This window comes from Henckelia pumila, chromosome 1, assembly GCF_033568475.1.
Source record: "Henckelia pumila isolate YLH828 chromosome 1, ASM3356847v2, whole genome shotgun sequence".
NCBI lineage: Eukaryota > Viridiplantae > Streptophyta > Magnoliopsida > Lamiales > Gesneriaceae > Henckelia > Henckelia pumila.
The window spans coordinates 92,098,275-92,115,897 of record NC_133120.1 but is presented as its reverse complement, the minus strand read 5'-3'; the positions used below and the strand labels follow the sequence as shown (position 1 = coordinate 92,115,897).

The 17,623-nt window shown below is 31.7% G+C and overlaps 2 protein-coding genes across 9 annotated transcripts; both read right to left on the bottom strand.

The window, feature by feature from the left end:
- Nucleotides 1-384: 384 nt before the first annotated feature.
- Nucleotides 385-3,833, bottom strand: LOC140888867 (protein FAR1-RELATED SEQUENCE 6). 2 transcript variants are annotated; one of them, XM_073296578.1, is made up of 3 exons: nt 3,679-3,833; nt 3,447-3,544; nt 385-2,742 (listed from the first exon to the last, which is right to left on the bottom strand). In XM_073296578.1, exon 3 carries the CDS (start codon nt 2,646-2,648, stop codon nt 633-635), a length of 2,016 nt encoding a protein of 671 aa, XP_073152679.1. In that variant the 5' UTR covers nt 2,649-2,742; nt 3,447-3,544; nt 3,679-3,833; the 3' UTR covers nt 385-632. The 2 variants fall into 2 exon arrangements, with proteins under 2 accessions (XP_073152679.1, XP_073152675.1); XM_073296574.1 differs by having other exon boundaries at nt 385-2,668.
- A 2,181-nt stretch (nt 3,834-6,014) lies between these two features.
- LOC140886292 (formamidopyrimidine-DNA glycosylase) lies at nt 6,015-11,810 on the bottom strand. Of its 7 annotated transcripts, none has more exons than XM_073292823.1 (10): nt 11,487-11,810; nt 10,109-10,160; nt 9,574-9,631; nt 9,202-9,270; nt 8,992-9,117; nt 8,321-8,371; nt 7,861-7,938; nt 7,507-7,777; nt 7,143-7,177; nt 6,015-7,051 (listed from the first exon to the last, which is right to left on the bottom strand). In XM_073292823.1, the coding sequence occupies exons 1-10, from the start codon at nt 11,713-11,715 to the stop codon at nt 6,329-6,331; spliced, it is 1,692 nt and encodes a 563-aa protein (XP_073148924.1). In that variant the 5' UTR covers nt 11,716-11,810; the 3' UTR covers nt 6,015-6,328. The 7 variants fall into 7 exon arrangements, 5 of the variants coding, with proteins under 5 accessions (XP_073148924.1, XP_073148934.1, XP_073148941.1 ...); XM_073292833.1 differs by having other exon boundaries at nt 7,507-7,765; XM_073292840.1 differs by having other exon boundaries at nt 6,016-7,051; nt 7,666-7,777.
- Nucleotides 11,811-17,623: the final 5,813 nt, after the last annotated feature.

Sequence of the window (17,623 nt, the reverse complement as noted above, 5' to 3'; positions counted from 1 at the left end):
ATATCTTCTATAAACTGATCATCTCTTCATAAATCACATGAAGATGATGGTGTCTGTACTCACACGTCTGACCTACATATTTGAGCTGTTCTTTAAAACCATGTAATATCTTTCGTGACTGCTATTGAACAAGGACATAACTTCTTTACACCAACATATATGTGGTGCAACTCTTTTGGAGAGAATCAACCACAGTGTCTGCCATTTTACTCTCCGAGCATCAAATATATTGTTCAAGTTAACATCCCCATTACACAAATTTATGAGAACAAATTGATGGCTAACATTATTATTTTGAATTTGAACTCTAGTAATGGTAGAATTTGAGTCAAATACAGGATAAAATAAGAATATAGAATCTTATTATTTGTAAACAGTGTTAAAGACTATGATAAATAATTTATCAACAAACAAGTATGCTTACAGCCACCAAATTACAGCGACCAGGACATCAGTGAAATTTTAGTGTACAACATCTATATAACCAGTTAAAAATCTAACCTCTAAAATCAGGACTTGAGTCATTTATGCAAACCATGGTCGCCTTTTAAAGTATGTATGTCCTCTTATTAGTCGACCAACGTCAAGAACATTCACATCAATCTTCACATACCAATGATTCTAGAAAAAAGTCAATGCCCGCATTTTTCTTCCACACTGTAAATTCTGTCCAGAGACTCTTCAAATGCAAGCAATGCCGCCTTGTAATGGTCTAAGGAGATCATTCCCTCCTCCACAACTTGCAATGCACTTGTGTATAATTGAGTGAACTGTTCCACCTGCCCGACAATATCTGAACCACTGGACATTTGATTAGGTAACACATACAAGCGTTTGTAATCCTTCTTCCATCGAGATAAAATGTACTTTGATGGGATTTCTTCTACCCCATTGAAGTTAAGTACACACAAAGCATGCCTACACAAGTACCCGTAGAAGTTGAAGCAGCTGCAGATACAACGAACCTCAGCCAATGCTAGATTGTATAGAACTTCATAATCCCTTATTTCTCTTCTATTACCTTCACATACAATGCGTTCCTTGACTAAAAATATTGTTATTGGGCCATCAACGTGTAGTTGTGTAGTACCGAAGCAGGAGTACATCTCCTCAACCTCCAATTGAAATCTTCTAAATATGTCTCTGGTGTATACTTTGGATAGCTGTAGTTCAAAGGAACATCTAGTTTTTAGTTCGGGACTTGAGTTTCTCGACTCTATATCCGCTAGAACTTCTTCCTTGTGTTTTTTCTGCAAGGCTAACTCATACTTGTCGAGAAATTCTTTCAGCGGAGTTTGCTTATGCACATATTTATCAAAAAAGGCAGTTATGGTCTCACAAGGCCTTACAGTAGCCATTCCCATGAAAAATGTGTCCTTGAGATAAACAGTAGCCCATTGAGCACGATCTTCATACAAAGACCACAGCCATTCATTGTCCATGATTCTGAAGTGCTGGATCATAAATCTCCATGCTGTTTCAAAATCAAACGGTTTTAGAGTCTCGTAAACTCCTTTAAGCAATGATTTTTTTATAGCATCATAGTTGTGCAGCCCTCCCAATTTCTCTGGGACTTTTTGCATGATAAGGGACAGAGAGAATCGATGGAGGGACTTTGGGAACACATCAGCAACGACACTCTGCAAAATCTTGCATCGGTCAGTGATTATAGTTTCTGGGGAATTCACTGATGTACAAGAAATCCATGCCTTGAATAGCCATGTATATGACTCCCTAATCTCCCCAGAGAGCAGTCCACAACCGAGTAATACAGATTGACCATGATGATTTATGCCAACAAATGCTACGAGGGGAACTTCGTACTTGTTTGACAAGCATGTATTGTCAAAATATATCACATCGCCAAAATAACTACTAGCAGCACGAGATTTAGCATCGACCCATATCACGTTCCTCAACTTCCCATCATCGTTTAGATCCATCAAATAGAAAAAGTTAGAATTTGTCAATTGCATTCGGCAGAGGTAATTATACATAGCTTGTGTGTCGCCTTTTCTTAAGTTCAACTGATTAGGACAATAGGATGGTGCCTTAGCCGCTGTTTGACTGAAATTTGATGTCTCGTCACCTCCTGCATCAATCACAACAGCCCGATACAACTTGACTGGCTGCACTTCTAAATCACTGTTTGACATTAGATTTTTCTTCAATTCACTACCAATCTTGCTACACTTGTAGCCTTTTGCTCCTAATAAATGATTGTGCTCAAGAGTAACTTCAAGTATCCGCCATCTTTTAGAATCCACTAATCTCATCCTCATCATAGCAGGACAACCTGTTCTTGTTTCCTTCCGTAGACGATTCATGTCTTTAGCTCTTTTAAATCCCTGGCTACTGCAACAAAGCACTGCACCATATTTCTCTCTGCTATTTCTTTTAAACCATGAGTTTTTCACTCTGACACTAAAGCCAGCCTCCCTGGCATAACAATTGTAATAGTTGTAAGCATCGTCATAAGAATCAAATTCCATACCAATGGCCGGAGCAACAAATTCATTATGAGAAGGATCGCCTTCGAGGATGCCATTTTTACCACCAAACGCTGTTTTCTCATCACTGATTTCCCGTGCATTGTCAGAGCCTACACCATCCGACGCTTTCTCCGCATTAAGTAAAGTTTCTTCCATACAAAATTGAGATGATCTCTCTGAGAAGAATGGCCAAGTAAGAATTTGGCCAATGGCTATAAACTGATTGAATAAAAACCCATCTAATAATGATCTGCACATTCATGATATATATTTATTTATACAGTTTGCAGCAACAAATCATTCTCCGCAGTCAATATGCACAGAAATATGGCAACTTGGTAACCAAGTTCAAACATATCTTTTAAACAAATAAAAAAGGTAAAAGCAGGTGAACCGTGCAGAATTCATTCCCAAAGAATTGCAAGTGAAGTCATGAATAAGGAGTCAATGACTATTGCTCCAGTTCAATCTATACCTTAATACAATAAACATTGCCTCTTTCATTCAATTGAAGTAGAAAATCAGAACATAACATCGGAAAGAAATTTATGATGCTTGATTGCAGGCTCATAGTACAATCTAAAACTAAAGGATACTATCAAAATCTGTGCGAACAAGAAACTGCAAATCCTTCACCGATAAGCCATGACAAGGAACCTGATCAAGTTTCCACACCTCACTATTGAATTTCTAGATCCCCCGATTATCCTAATTCTTCTCTGACTGAAATAACAACTAGTATTAAACATTAAACCACATCGAAGAACGTAGGAATTAGTGCAAACGGTTTTGATCGCAAAAACTTAAATGTAAAACACGCAATTCATTCATTTTTCATGTAAGGAGAAAATAACAAATTGATGAGGGAAAAAAAATTAAAAATAAAAAATCCCAACAGATATAAATTGGAACAGTTGAAATTCAACAACTTCAGTCTTGAATTCAAATTCTCACCTCCTTCATCTAAAAAATGAAAGATATGAAACTAATTCCACTCCGAGGAGGATGAAAAAACAAGTCTTTGAATTCCACGGCAGAAGACAACATTGGACCTGAAAAATTCAACGCTCTCTCATAAATTATACTGCCTCAGCTCCATAGAACATCCCGCAAACCTGATAAATTAACGACCAATGCCCAGAATCGACTGAATTGCATCTACTGAAACATGAATTCAGAACTTCACCTTTATTTCACCGCACCAAAGGGAAGTTTTCATTCAGAGAAAGAAAACCGCAATCGAGTGGTATTCCGGTGGATAGTGCCATAGATAGTAGCGATGAGCAGGAGGCCGGAGATAACAAAGAGTTCGCCCAAGTAGTTATGTTTTATTAGATTAGATTGCTTTGTGCCAAATTATCCAAATCCAATACAACGATGCTCGGTCCACCACGAGTTAAAATGAAGGAAAAAAAACCCGGTCCACCAACTTTAAAGCGGCCTGGAAGTTCATTATTGGCGTTTTACTTTTATTTTTTTTTTATATACCTAAAAATGAGTTATTTGCACCAAATATTCCTGTGAAATATTAAAAATGACACTTCTCCCTTGTAAAATTTTAATAGGCATCTTAAACCCTAAACTTTTAAAAAATTAGCACACTCGCCCTTCAGATGAGTGATTGTTGCGCACGCACCCCTCATGCGACTGGGCAAAGATTTTGATATTTTTTTGCACCAAATACCCATGTGAAATATTAAAAATGCATATTTGACCCCTGTGAAAATAATTTTTAAATATATTCAACCCATAATACACAACTTTTATTAAAATCTAATTATAAAATATTTAGCAAGCATTTTTAGTTTTATTAATTTTATTTTTAATTTTAAATTTATTATGATTATATAATTATTTTCTAAAAAATATTATTATTTTATCTTGTTATCATTATTTTATTAAACTTTCTTCTTTGTTTCCAACTTTTCCATTAAACATGCGTTCATAAACAAATATTTAAATAATTTCAAGTACCAAAATAATGAATAAACCGATAAGTTCAAACATATTGCTTTTTCGAGAATATGCATTGCACAATTTGTAATAAACAATAAAAAAATAACATGCTTATATAATTCTAAATCGAAAAGTATCATTCATGAACTTATCATTTGATTCAATATTTTTGGTATTTTTAGATATTTAAATCCTTATTTATGAATGATGTTTAATGGAGAAGTTGAAAACACGAAATGATTTGATAAAATAAATGATAACGAGATAAAGTAATAATTTTTTTAGAAATAAATTAATTATAAATTTAAAATAAAAACTAAAAATAAATAAAATTAAAAATGTTTGAAAAATATTTTATAATTAGATCTTAATAAATATTGTGTATTATTATTTAATGCAAATTCTGCAATGCATTTAAAAAATTTAGATTTTGGTTCAAAAATTTATAATCCTAAATTGAAAAGTAATATGCATGAAATTATCATTTTGATTTAATATTTTGGTACTTTTAGGTTTTTAAATCTCGTTTATGAATGCATTTTTAATTGAGAAGTTGGAAACAAGAAGAAAGTTTATTAAAATAATGATAACAAGATAAAATAATAATATTTTTTAGAAAATAATTATATAATCATAATAAATTAAAAATTAAATTAATAAAACAAAAATGTTTGCTAAATATTTTATAATTAGATTTTAATGTTGTTAAAAAATAATTAGATTTTAATAAAAATTATGTATTATGGGTTGAATAGATTTAAAAATTATTTTCACAGGGTCAAATATGCATTTTAAATATTTCATAGGGGTATTTGATGCAAAAAAAAATATCAAAATCTTTGCTCAGTCGCATGAGGGGCGCGTGCGCAACAATCACTCATCTAAGGGGCGAGTGTGCTAATTTTTTAAAAGGTCAGAGTTTAAGATGCCTATTAAAATTTCACAAGGAAAAAGTGTGCATTTTCAATATTTCACAGGGGTGTTTGGTGCAAATAACTCACCTGAAAATATATATAATTATATTTAGGTTTTGAGCTCGTTTGGTCGGAGCAGTCAAATGATTAAACCAATTTTTTTAATAAAACCTTACTTAAATTTGTGTTGTTTGGTTTAAAAAAATGTTTTTTAGAAACTAAAATTTCTAATTTTTGAGTTTTTCTTCTAATTATAATTTAAAAAAATTTAAAAAAAATACTTTTAACATTTATCCAAACTCTAATTCTTTAATAAAAGAACTTTAAAAAATTAAATTATTTAAGCATTTTTTTTAAAGTTGCGACTTATGTATCCAAACAGACTTTTTGTAGATTATATATATAATTTCTGTATAAAATATAACTATATTAATTGATTTTTCCCATATTATTTTAATATCATTATAAGGATATTTAGGATAAGAAATTTTGATATATTTTACTTAAGAAAATAATTATTACAGAGAGATCTCGTTTAATAATAGAGTAAAATGTTCCATCTCACATGATTGAGTTAATCATTTTGAAATTCAGGATGTATCGTACACAATGTTGTGTTCCTGTGCATATAAACGGTTAGTTTAGGAAGATTGATAATTGAAGATTATGGGAAATTGATGTCTTGACAGCCTATGTTACAAGCACATATTTTGAGCATATAAAAGAAACTTGGACAAAATCTGAGAATGTGTCAAAATCAACTTTGGCACGAACTCTAGCTAGATGACAAATCAAACGAGATCTGAAGCCAGTTTAGGTGGGTATCAAGAAAAAGGATTCGATCATTCTAAGTACATTCAAAACTCATAGCACCATTGATTAGTACTAACTCACACGCATTTTCTACTTATCTTCCAAAACATGGCAGTCTTACTTCATGCACCAAAAGTAACACTTGAAGATAAATTATCTTGCTCTTATCCTCTGCTGCTTCCGATTTTGACTGGGCGTAACCATTTTCTTCGCCGATGACGCACCCTTCCTCTGTTTTCTGTTCAGCTCTTCGTTAACTTTATCTCCGTAGTCATCACTACTTTCACTACAACTACTAACCTCGTCATTACTTTCTTCTTGTTTTCTCTTCGCAGAGTTCTTTCCCCTAGTTAGCTTCCTTTGATTTTCTCCATCTTCATCGTCTTTGTTGGTTCTCCTCGGGATCGTAGGGTTCTTAGTCCCTCTTGTTTTCTTAGATCTATCAACGGTGTCACCGTCGCTCTCATAAGAATTCAAGCCCTCAACTTTTGGGCTCAATTTTTTGTTTGAGGGTTTCTTGGCTTTACTGGTTTTCTTGAAAGACTTATCATCAACTTCTCTATTGTCGACTAAGTCATCAACACTTGGGCTCGACTTTTTCTTTGGGTGTTTATTAGCTGTACTAGTTTCATTCGAATACTTATCATTAGCGTCATCAGAGTTTTCAGCAGTTGAACTCAACTTTTTTGAGAGTTTCTTGGCTCTACTAATCTTCGTACGTTTCACAGCTTTTGAATCAGTAGACTCGTCGTCGTTTCCTGACTTTTCAACATCATCATCAGGATTTCCATGATTAGTACCTTTAGATCGTTTACCAGCTTCTGACACTGATAGATCGCCACACAATTTTTGCAGCTCAGGCACGTATGCAGTTGTCTGCAACAAAAAATAGAAAAAGAAGGGAAATCTTAAGAAAAAATGTCCAAAACAAAACATACTTGATCGCAATGTCCTGAAGAATGCGTACCCTGCCACCAGCAGTGATGAATTCAATTTTCTTCCCTGAAAAAGAAATATTGTTGTTTTATTGAGCTTTTGCACAAAAAAGAATCAGCAATATAGAAGTGCAACTCAAGAATTCATATTTTAATTTCAAAACATATATAGAATATATATCCAACAGTAAAGATAAATCACGTTATGTAGTTAAACCAATCATAGCGAAAGGAAAAAGAAACGACGACTCAGTCAAGGATGTCAAGAGTGCTTCCTCATCTAAGAAACAGGAAAACTGAAATTCCTCTGGGTAGTAATCAGACAAGTTACAAACGCAAACAATACCAGAAAAAATAAGAATACTATAAAAAGGCATTGATTAGGAAGAGCCAAACCATCAACAAAAGCCTTGCCAGGCTTCTTGTCCCGGGAATGGAAAATCCAATTATTAGGGAACTGACTACTGTCTGCCCCAACCTCAACAGAGTTTTTAATCACCTGTGTAAAGGAAACCTTTGGTGTCAAATTGGCAATATATGGCAAAAACATCTTACCATTTACATTTCCAGGCTTTTTACCCCATCGGAAATGAAACAACCAATCAACAGGGAAACGAAGGCTGTCAGCATCAAATCCAACAGCAGAGTTTGTCACCTGAAGCACCATCTCCAGGAACAGCGAAACTTGATGCATGATTGAAGAAATTTTACAGATAAAAGAATGGTCAAGATGCAAATATAATTGCTAACCTCACTAATGCACTTGACCAATGTTGAGCAGGTTTCTTTAGACATGCTGGAGACACTTTGTTGCGGATGGATTCGTGCCTGTTTTGCAAATACAAAATAAAATGGATAAAACTATCCTTATTCAGTCTATTTTATTTGCTGAAGAGACATCTGGTTAAAACACAATTTTGAACACACAAATTGGTAACTGGAGATACACCATAAAATGTAATCGATGGTTTCACGATCCTCAAATTTGATTTTGAATCTAGAAGCCGAAGAGAAGTACAAAACAAATGCAAATAAACTGAAGATTTCTGGATGAGATCTAGCAATTTCCCAAAACTTACTTTAAACAAAAAATATAGAGTTCAAATACGGCAGAGGAATCCAGTTGGAATTGAATACATAAACTTAAAGATTCTTAAGCAGCAATGTAAGTCGACATTTATGGCAAGTAAAACAAATGGAGCATACTAACTTGATATAGCACTTCATCAGCCATCCAATTGCCAATACCTGAGATGAAACTCTGCAAAGAAATCAGACTCAAGCCTCAGCACAACTGCCTGACACATATATACCATTTTGTCAAACCAAACTAAATTTCACAATCAAAAATCGTCCGCACAGGAAAAAAGGTGTCAGTTCTCTCAAAAATACCCCATTGTAACAGATTATAGTGTGGTGGAGTGGTGGTGCGCTACTCCCAAGTTATAATCAAGCATGAATAGGTAGTATGACCAGTTAGAGCGGATATGTATGCAGTTGCTTCGGTTGATTTCCAGGTAGCAGTATGTCATCTGGGTAGTCTGATCCCAGTTATTTCTCATGATTGACTGCAAAGATGTTGAGTCGGTAAAGTGGGTTTGATACCAAAGGCGAGTAAGTTTATTGCCTGGTTTGTATAAAGATAAGACAATGCGCCTTAAACAAACAATCTCTACACATCTTATGAACACAGATTATTTTGAAATGCATGGAAGCTACACAAGTAAGACTAAGTTAAGTCCATTAAATAAGGAACCCTCTCACAATGTTACAGCTCAGGTTCATTTTCCAAAGATTTGATTTAAAAAAAACAAACAAACAAACAACTCACTCACATATTCACAGTATCAAAAGAGTAAGGAGATGAAAAAGAAGTTATACCTGGTCAAGTAAAAGAGCCTTTATTCCAATCTTCTTCTTGCTGAGGGAGTTCCAGAACTCATCTACTGTCATGGGCTCCAGTAATGCATCAGGACCAAGATCAGAGATTGGGGGGGCAGAAACAGGCTGCAAGGATTTCCATTACGATAGCTTCTTGACAAAACCAGTTCCATTAATGAAAACATAATGCTGCAAGCAGCTATACATTACATTGTCAAGCAAGCGAACTTTGGCGAACCTTCTTTTGTCGGTGAAAGAGAACTCCAAGCCATCATCTAACTGAACCACAACTTAAAGGAATCACGAATATTTTAGAAGCACGAGAACAAAGTATATCATGCATTATCTAGTTTTCTACCAATATCCAGTAAGCAGGAACACCCAAACCCTAAAATTCTCCATGTCAATAAGGAAAAAACCCCACCTTCGAAACCACAATGCATAGGTGCATATACACATATGCAAGCATATACCCACATATACATGCTTGTAGATACTTGCACTCCCCTACTTTTCTTCTATTCTTTAACTTTATATGAACAGCAGTGATAGCTCCAGTACACCAAGGATAGGAAACCTCACCTCCACAAAGAACTTGGAATACTTAGAAGGCCACTCATCTGTATCCTTCACCGCTGACCTGTCAGAAGCAGAGTATGCCGTTATCTTCAATTGCATAAAGAACTTGAGATACGGCAAAAGACGCAGTAAGATGTTAATGGTCATTTGACCCGAATGTCATATTCTTAGATAGCATACCCTCAGTCCCACATTAGGTCAGAATGTGACTTGTTAATTAATTAGATATTTACACTTGTAATCAAGGATTGTATTATAAAGTTGTGTAGCCTAGACATTGTAATTTTCAAGCTTCATTTCATCTCATTCTGTGGAGTAAAATTAACTATGCATTCAAAGCAATGCTATGAGACAAATACTCGTCTTGAGATATTAAGAACAACATTTGAAGAAGAAACTGCTCCGTATTTATTTATACTAGTAAAACTAATCATTAAAATCATTTATGTCCGCAATAAAACTCTAGCAGCTTGGTCAACAAATTAATAACTGTTGTTGTATCACAAAGATCCATTCACATGAATATGATGCCACTGACCGCTTGTATTTGGTAACAGCAACGCCCTTTATGTACACAGCTCCAGCCATTCCTATAAAATGCAATTCAAGAAAAATTTCAAGAGCTAGCCAAGCTCATATTTCGTATTTAATATTTGAAAGAACATCGAAAAAAATATTTGTGAAGGATGAAGACAATACAAGCACTATCTTGCTACAAAAGAGAGAGAAAATAAATTATTTCACCATTATAATCATGGAAACATTTGCCAAGCATTTAAATAAGTCATTGGTTTCTGATCTTTGAGCAGGATTACTACTTTTAAGGAACGCCAACTCCAGAAAAGAGGATAATCATACATATAGCAGTTGGACCAATCAGAGAGAAATAAAATCAAATAAAATTTATCAGGTTCCAATTTATGTAAATATTCATCGTGTCACCACAGAACAAAAGGGTGAATCAGGTTCCAATTTATGTAAATATTCACCGTGTCGCCACATAAATGCGGCAACAAGAGACAACTCTGAAATATATCAAAACCCAAAACCACCACCAAAAAATGACAAAAATAACGAATACACAGAGGCAATTCAAGAATTCAAAATCTATCTCTGTACCATCAGCTGGAATCCCAAAGTAGTAGCTTTTTCTTTTAGAGATAGAATCTTTCTTTGATTTATCAATGTGTGATAGTAGTGCGACTCTTCATTACTTCAGTCAGCCACAATACCATATGGTTATCAGAAAGATCAGAAACTTAAAATCTTTTTGCCAAACTACAAAGCCTGAACCTGTATGCTGAACTGTCACGGCATACTTAATCGAAAAAAGAACTTGAGAGCTTCTGATAAGCAGAATTTACTGAATTCAATAGCAATTTCATTCCAATAAACAGCTTAAAATTGCCAACAACTTCTCAGAAGCAATTATTATACCATCCTCCACAATTAAGGGGAAACTTTATGATTAATATAAAGATCCTGAATCTAAACATCAATTTGAACGTGGGGAGTACGAATATGAATGCATGTAATAAACTCGTCTATTTGAACATGGGCAGCAAGAATCAAAACCACCACAGCACTTTTAAGAGTTCTAGAGTAAAACTACTACTGTGCACAAATAATACATAACAAGAGTTCATTTACTCTTCTATTCTCACTGCATGAGTAGGGACTATCCTAATTCCTATGTTATCCGCAATGGCATCCGAAGTAATCGGTAGGGACCTGAACTGTGCAGCTGTTCATTCAAATGATTAGCACGACATTCGTTCGAAGTCTGAGTACAGTTCCTACTTATGCCATCATCGAACAAAAACAAGTTGCATCGTCATGAAACATCGAAATCTTTGAAAACAACGAACAACAATGTGACCCAAACCAGGCTCCAGAAAAGCGAATAATAACAGTACCGAATTGGAACGAGGGAAAAGGAGGGGAATCGAGCTGGAGCCACATGTTTTTGCCCTTGCGATGAGCAGCAACAATCCTTTTTCCGACGATCGAGGCCTCGAAGTCCGACGGAGACACGCCGTCGATGACTTTAGGATCATCGGCCACAGTCGACTTCTTGATCCTTTTCCCCAAGCAGTTCTCTTCAATGGCCCGACGCGCGGCCTCAACCTCAGGTAGTTCCGGCATCGTAGGAGAGTAGGAACCCTAACTCTACTGTAAATTTTGAGTTGAAGAATGGTAAGCCAGCGACGAAAGGGCTTTCTCTTCGTTCCAGACCTAAGTTTTGCTACTGCCAGATTGGGTTTGATTTTATTTTATTTTTCATTTATATAATATAATATAATATAATATATTAGTATATTTTTTTCACTTTCGATAGATTATAATTATTTTAAAAAATATATTTTTATAATAATAATATTTTATTTACGAATGATATAATTTATTTAATTTTATAATTATAAACAAAATAAAATTATTTTATTAAAATGTGATAGATATATATAAGATGCACGGTAAATCAAACAAATTTAATATGGTTTTTAATTTTTTATTAAATAAGAATAAAATATTTTGTTTTTTTATAAATGATATTTTAGGTTTATGAAAAATTACTTACCTTATTAATGATACGTAAATAAAGATAATCAAAAGATATGATGAATACGTTATCTGAATGATAAAAATAAAAGTAAATTATATATCATAATTAATTATATGAAGTTTGATGTATAAATTAAGTACGAGTTATGTAAACAATAATTATTTTATCGATTAAACCCTTCAATTTTAATAGTTAGGGTGAGGGTATATAATTTTATAAATTCAAATATCTTTTCATCCTTTAAATTTTACTAAATTACTTTACATATACTTTTTCTTATAAGCGTATGATTCTTATGAGACAGTCTTACAGATTTATATTCGTGAGACAGGTCAATCTATTCTATATCTAGAGTGAAATGTAAAAACAATTTTTTTTTATTATTCGGTAGAGTTGAAATTTTGTCTCATAAAAACGACATATATATGGGACCATTTCATAAAAGTTTTTGCAAGTAACAACGTCCGCAAGATAAAAGTAAAAACTAAGAACATAAGGTAAAAAGTATTTGCGTGTCTATATATATATATATATATATATATATATTTGACTCATAAAATTGACTCAATCCGTATTCTATTTTTTTTATAAAGACGATTACTACCGTATTTTAACAATCGCCCACAATTTTCTTACACCATTTGATGCGGGAGATCAAAATTTATATTTATGGATATAGGCTCAATTCCACATGGATCATGAGCTACCCAGAGTTAGGGACATGATAATATACAGTAATTAAGTGACGAAAATTTTTCCAATCTAATCTAAACAATTAAAAAATGTTGCGGCTGCAAATCAATGAGGCACATTTAATGAATACAAGGTAATGGAGTAGTAGGTTCAAATTATGGGGTTTGTCTATGCTAATATATGAGCAGTGTCACATAATGGGTGTCCATGTGTTGCATCTGACGATTCATATTTTTTTGCACATGATATGTTCATATGAACATCTCAAGTGCAACAAAAATGAGCTATTGGATCTCCATTCGGGCGCTGTTCAAATGGGGCAGCATAAACAAAACCCACATAATGGGTAAATTGGGTCCTATATGTATATCATTGTCCCAAAATATATCTAAACGTGGAGATTAATCAATACATATGGGGTCCACAGTTTTTTTCAGTGAATTCCATATATATTGATGAATTTCCACTTTTAGATGCATTATCAAGACAATACTTGTACATGCGAAGTGAAATTTTCCGACATAACGGTCAAGTTTCGGTTTCGTCGCAATATCGAGGCCTCAATATCCATGAGGTTTTTTGTGTGTGTATGTGTGTGTGTTTTTTTTTAGTAAATGAGATTTTGCTTTTGTTTTTTTGTGTGTGTATGTGTTTTTTTTTTTTTTTGAGTAAATGAGGTTTTTCTTAATTTCACTTAAGTGGGAAATTTAATAGTTTATATTTATATTTGATATAAAATAAAATCTCTCCACCAGCCGGATCTTCTACAAGGTTAACGAGGGACCAGACGTAGGACTGTAGGCCGGAGAGGCCCAATATCCTTTTTAAAAAAGGAAAAAATTATAGATACATATATATATATGTATGTATATTGCTCAAACACACATATATATATGTATGTATATATACACTGAGAAAAAACTCTAGCGCAATATTTAAAAATAAGAACAATTTTAATTTTTATTTACGATTAACAATTTAAACAATATTAATTGACTTTGGTTTTTTTTATTAAATTCTTAGAAGTTAAAGAATGAGTTAACTAGCTTGACGAAGTCTTCTATGAAGCTTCAATAATTAATTGGTAACGATAAACGTTCAAATATTAATGGTAATTAGTTGTGTTTAAAGTTGATTGTCATGTATGATAATAAATAAGTAGCAATTGATCGATATGCTCAATGTTTGACAAAAATATATACTTTTTCCCAAATACTCATATTGTCTATAAGATTATGTTAACAATGTATATCAGTAACAACTAACGTATATACAAAATAAGTTTTTTGAAATTAATGTTTATTAAAAAATATTTCAGTCAACAATTATAGAATAAATGAGTCAACGACATTGAAAATTGACACAAAAAAATGGTATGACAATTATATTATACGATTTAACAAATATTTTGCGTCTAAAACAACAAACAATTAGTATTTATGTAGTTATTTTAAATATTTATTCACTTGTTATTAATGCTAACAGTAGCGCATCTCGCACACACGCAGAGAAACACACACACACACCCCTTTGTTGTGTTCTTTTTTAGTACCGTTTATTTTATTTTATTTTACTTGTGGCCTGTGGGGATGTTTTTTATATGTATGAGATTTAAAAGAAAAAAAAAAGAAAAAAAAAAAGGGGGTTCAGATCGTGAAAGATGGCATTGGGTAATGCAAACCAAAATTCGAGTATAATCTAAACCAAAATTTGACTTAAATTGTATTGTAAATGGTGAAGAGTTGAGTGTGTTTATGGAATTTTTGAAAAATAATTCATCATAATATCAATCTTTATTATTATTTTTTTTATAAAATAATTTTTATTTTTAAAACCTTAAATTTAATATTTTATTATATACATACATGATTATTTGAAATTAGTACTTCGTTAAAAATATTATTTTGGTATTACTATTTTTTAATTTATTTATTAATTTTTAAAAAACTGTATAACTGTAACTGATATTTTGAATATATTTATATAGTTATTTAGTTTTTAAACTGTAGTAAATACATTTCTTTGTTTATTTATATACATATTTTAGGTTTTTAAATTTTAAAATATATTATTCATTATATTATATTATATAAACGATTTTTTGCTCCGACCATCCGGTTAATTAAACGATTCGATTGATTAGACGGTTTTTTAAGATAGACCATTTTGATCACTATTCACTGATTAGGTTATAAAAAGAGGAAAAGGAGAGTAGTCACTAAGCTTAGACACTTGTTTTGACTAATTTTCTAATTTTTGACACCTGGTTTTGACAAACCTATATATATATTCATGGTTTTATGAAATAATAAGTTTATTAATTTTATCACTTAAACATTAATTTTAATTAATATATCTAATTTATTGTTGTTTATTATTATTATTATTATTATTATTATTATGATGTTGATGTTTCTTTTTAAACATACTATTTTATGAATTTTGGTGGATTTATTATTATTATTATTATTATTATTATTATTATTATTATTATTATTATCGTTAATATTAAATAAATTGCTTTAAATTTATCTAAAAATAGTTGTATTTGGACGATTATATATTTATTAATGGTTTTGTGAGTTGTGACTATATTTATGTTAAATATTTTAGTTGTTCCAAAGAAACATACAAGACATTAAAAAATGAAATTCGATGTGCACGTGAAAATTAAAGGACCGGATCAATTTGATTTAATATTTATGCATAGAGATGGAAATAGAGATGAAAACGGATTATATCTGGGACGTTTGATTTTGGGTCTCACCTGTAGTTAGTGTTTGGAAAAGCTTTTGGGAAATATTTTTTAGCTTCTTCTTAACAAAATTTTTGTTATATATAGATGATTTATAGTTGATTGATTTGATTGAGATTTTTCTTTCTTTACAATAATCCATCTACCCAATAAATAGAGTTGTTTAGTTCATATATTGTACACTTATCTTTCTCTATAATATTTCTCTACTCTTTCATTCTCCTCCTCTTTTTTCTCCACTAAATTTATAACACGTTATCAGCACGAGTGCTCTTCAAGGTAGAAAAAAAATTATTATCATTTTTGCATGAATGCTCTCGAAGAAGCACAATATTTCGATCTTATATTGATGCTTCTCGAAATCGCATAGATTTTATTTTTATGTTCATACTTCTAGTTAATTATTGATGCTCCTGAAGAAGCACAACATTTAATTTTATGTTGATGTTCTTGATATAACACATCATGTTTTTATATTGACATTTGATAGATCTACGGATACAATCTCATCATTTAATTCATCAATATTTCCAAAGAATATTGATACAAGATATAAAAAAATTATCAATATTGATATATGATTTAAGATCTGACAATATTTCTGAAGAATATTGACTTGATGACATGATATATTAATATTCATCAATATTCCAGAAGAATATTAATTTGAATTTAACAAACTAGGCAAACTTATGATTTAGTGTTTAAATCAACGATTGTTTATATTATTGAAAAATATTGATTCAAGATTTAAGATCTATCCATATTTTTGTAGATCTATCAATATTTCTTGATGGAATATTGATCCAATATATAGAGTTTGTCAATATTTATGAAGAATCAGATATTTCGAGTTTTTCCAAAATTCTAGAAGAATTTTGATATTAGATTTGTCAATGATAATGATATAAAATATAATATATATCAATATTAACAAACAATATTGATTCGAGATCTAATATATATCAATATTCCTGCAGAATTTTAACATGTTTGTTTATTATTTTTAATTTTGTTTATTTAACTAGTTGCTAATATATTTTTTTAGTTAAACACAAATATTTTATTGATAAGTAACTATGGCAACACGACAAGTTTATATACATTTTTATAGTCTACAAGATACCATGCATGTTTATTTGCATTTTCTTTGCACAGATCGTGATCTATACTTTAGATAAATTTAACTTATTTATTTTGGTAGCTCATCGTTTAATCTTTCAGATGTTCATATCCTTCATGAAAATAATGATATAAGTTATATTATTTTGTTGTGTTAATTATATATGTCTTGGATGTAATTTCTTTGAGCTATAACTTATCTAAATTATACATTTATTTTTAGATTAATGAAGGAATATCACGATGATTGTCTAGCTGATTGTGGTACAACACATATCATATCTTAAAAGCAAAAGGTATTTTTTGGAATTAACATTAGCTGAAAATAATGTTATAACAATCTTGGGTGCATAAAAAATTATTGAAGGTCATGGGAAGGCAAAAGTCATTTTACCAAATGAGACAAGCCTGTATATTGAAAATGCACTCTATGCAAGCAAATCAAGTAGAAATTTGCTTATCTTTAAAGATATACGCCGAAATGGATATTATATTGAAACAATATTGAATGCAAACAATGTTGAATATATTTGCATTACATCCATTATATCTGGCTAGAAACAGATAAAAGAAATATTATGTGCACTTTTCTCTGGAATGTATTACACAATAATAAAATCAATTGAAGCAAATACAGTCACAAACAAGAAGTTTGTTGACAAGAAAGGTTTTGTATTATGACACGACCGACTTGGTCATCTGGGAGTTCAATGATACGAAGAATAATAAATAATTATCGTGGACATCCCTTAAAGAACCAAAAGATTCTCTTACATGATGATTTTTCATGTGTGACTTGTTTACAAGGAAAATTAATTATAAGACCTTTCCCAACAAAAGTTGATATTGAAATTACAATCTTCTTGGAAAGAATTCATGGGGATATTTGTGGGCCTATACACCCGTCATGTGGACCATTT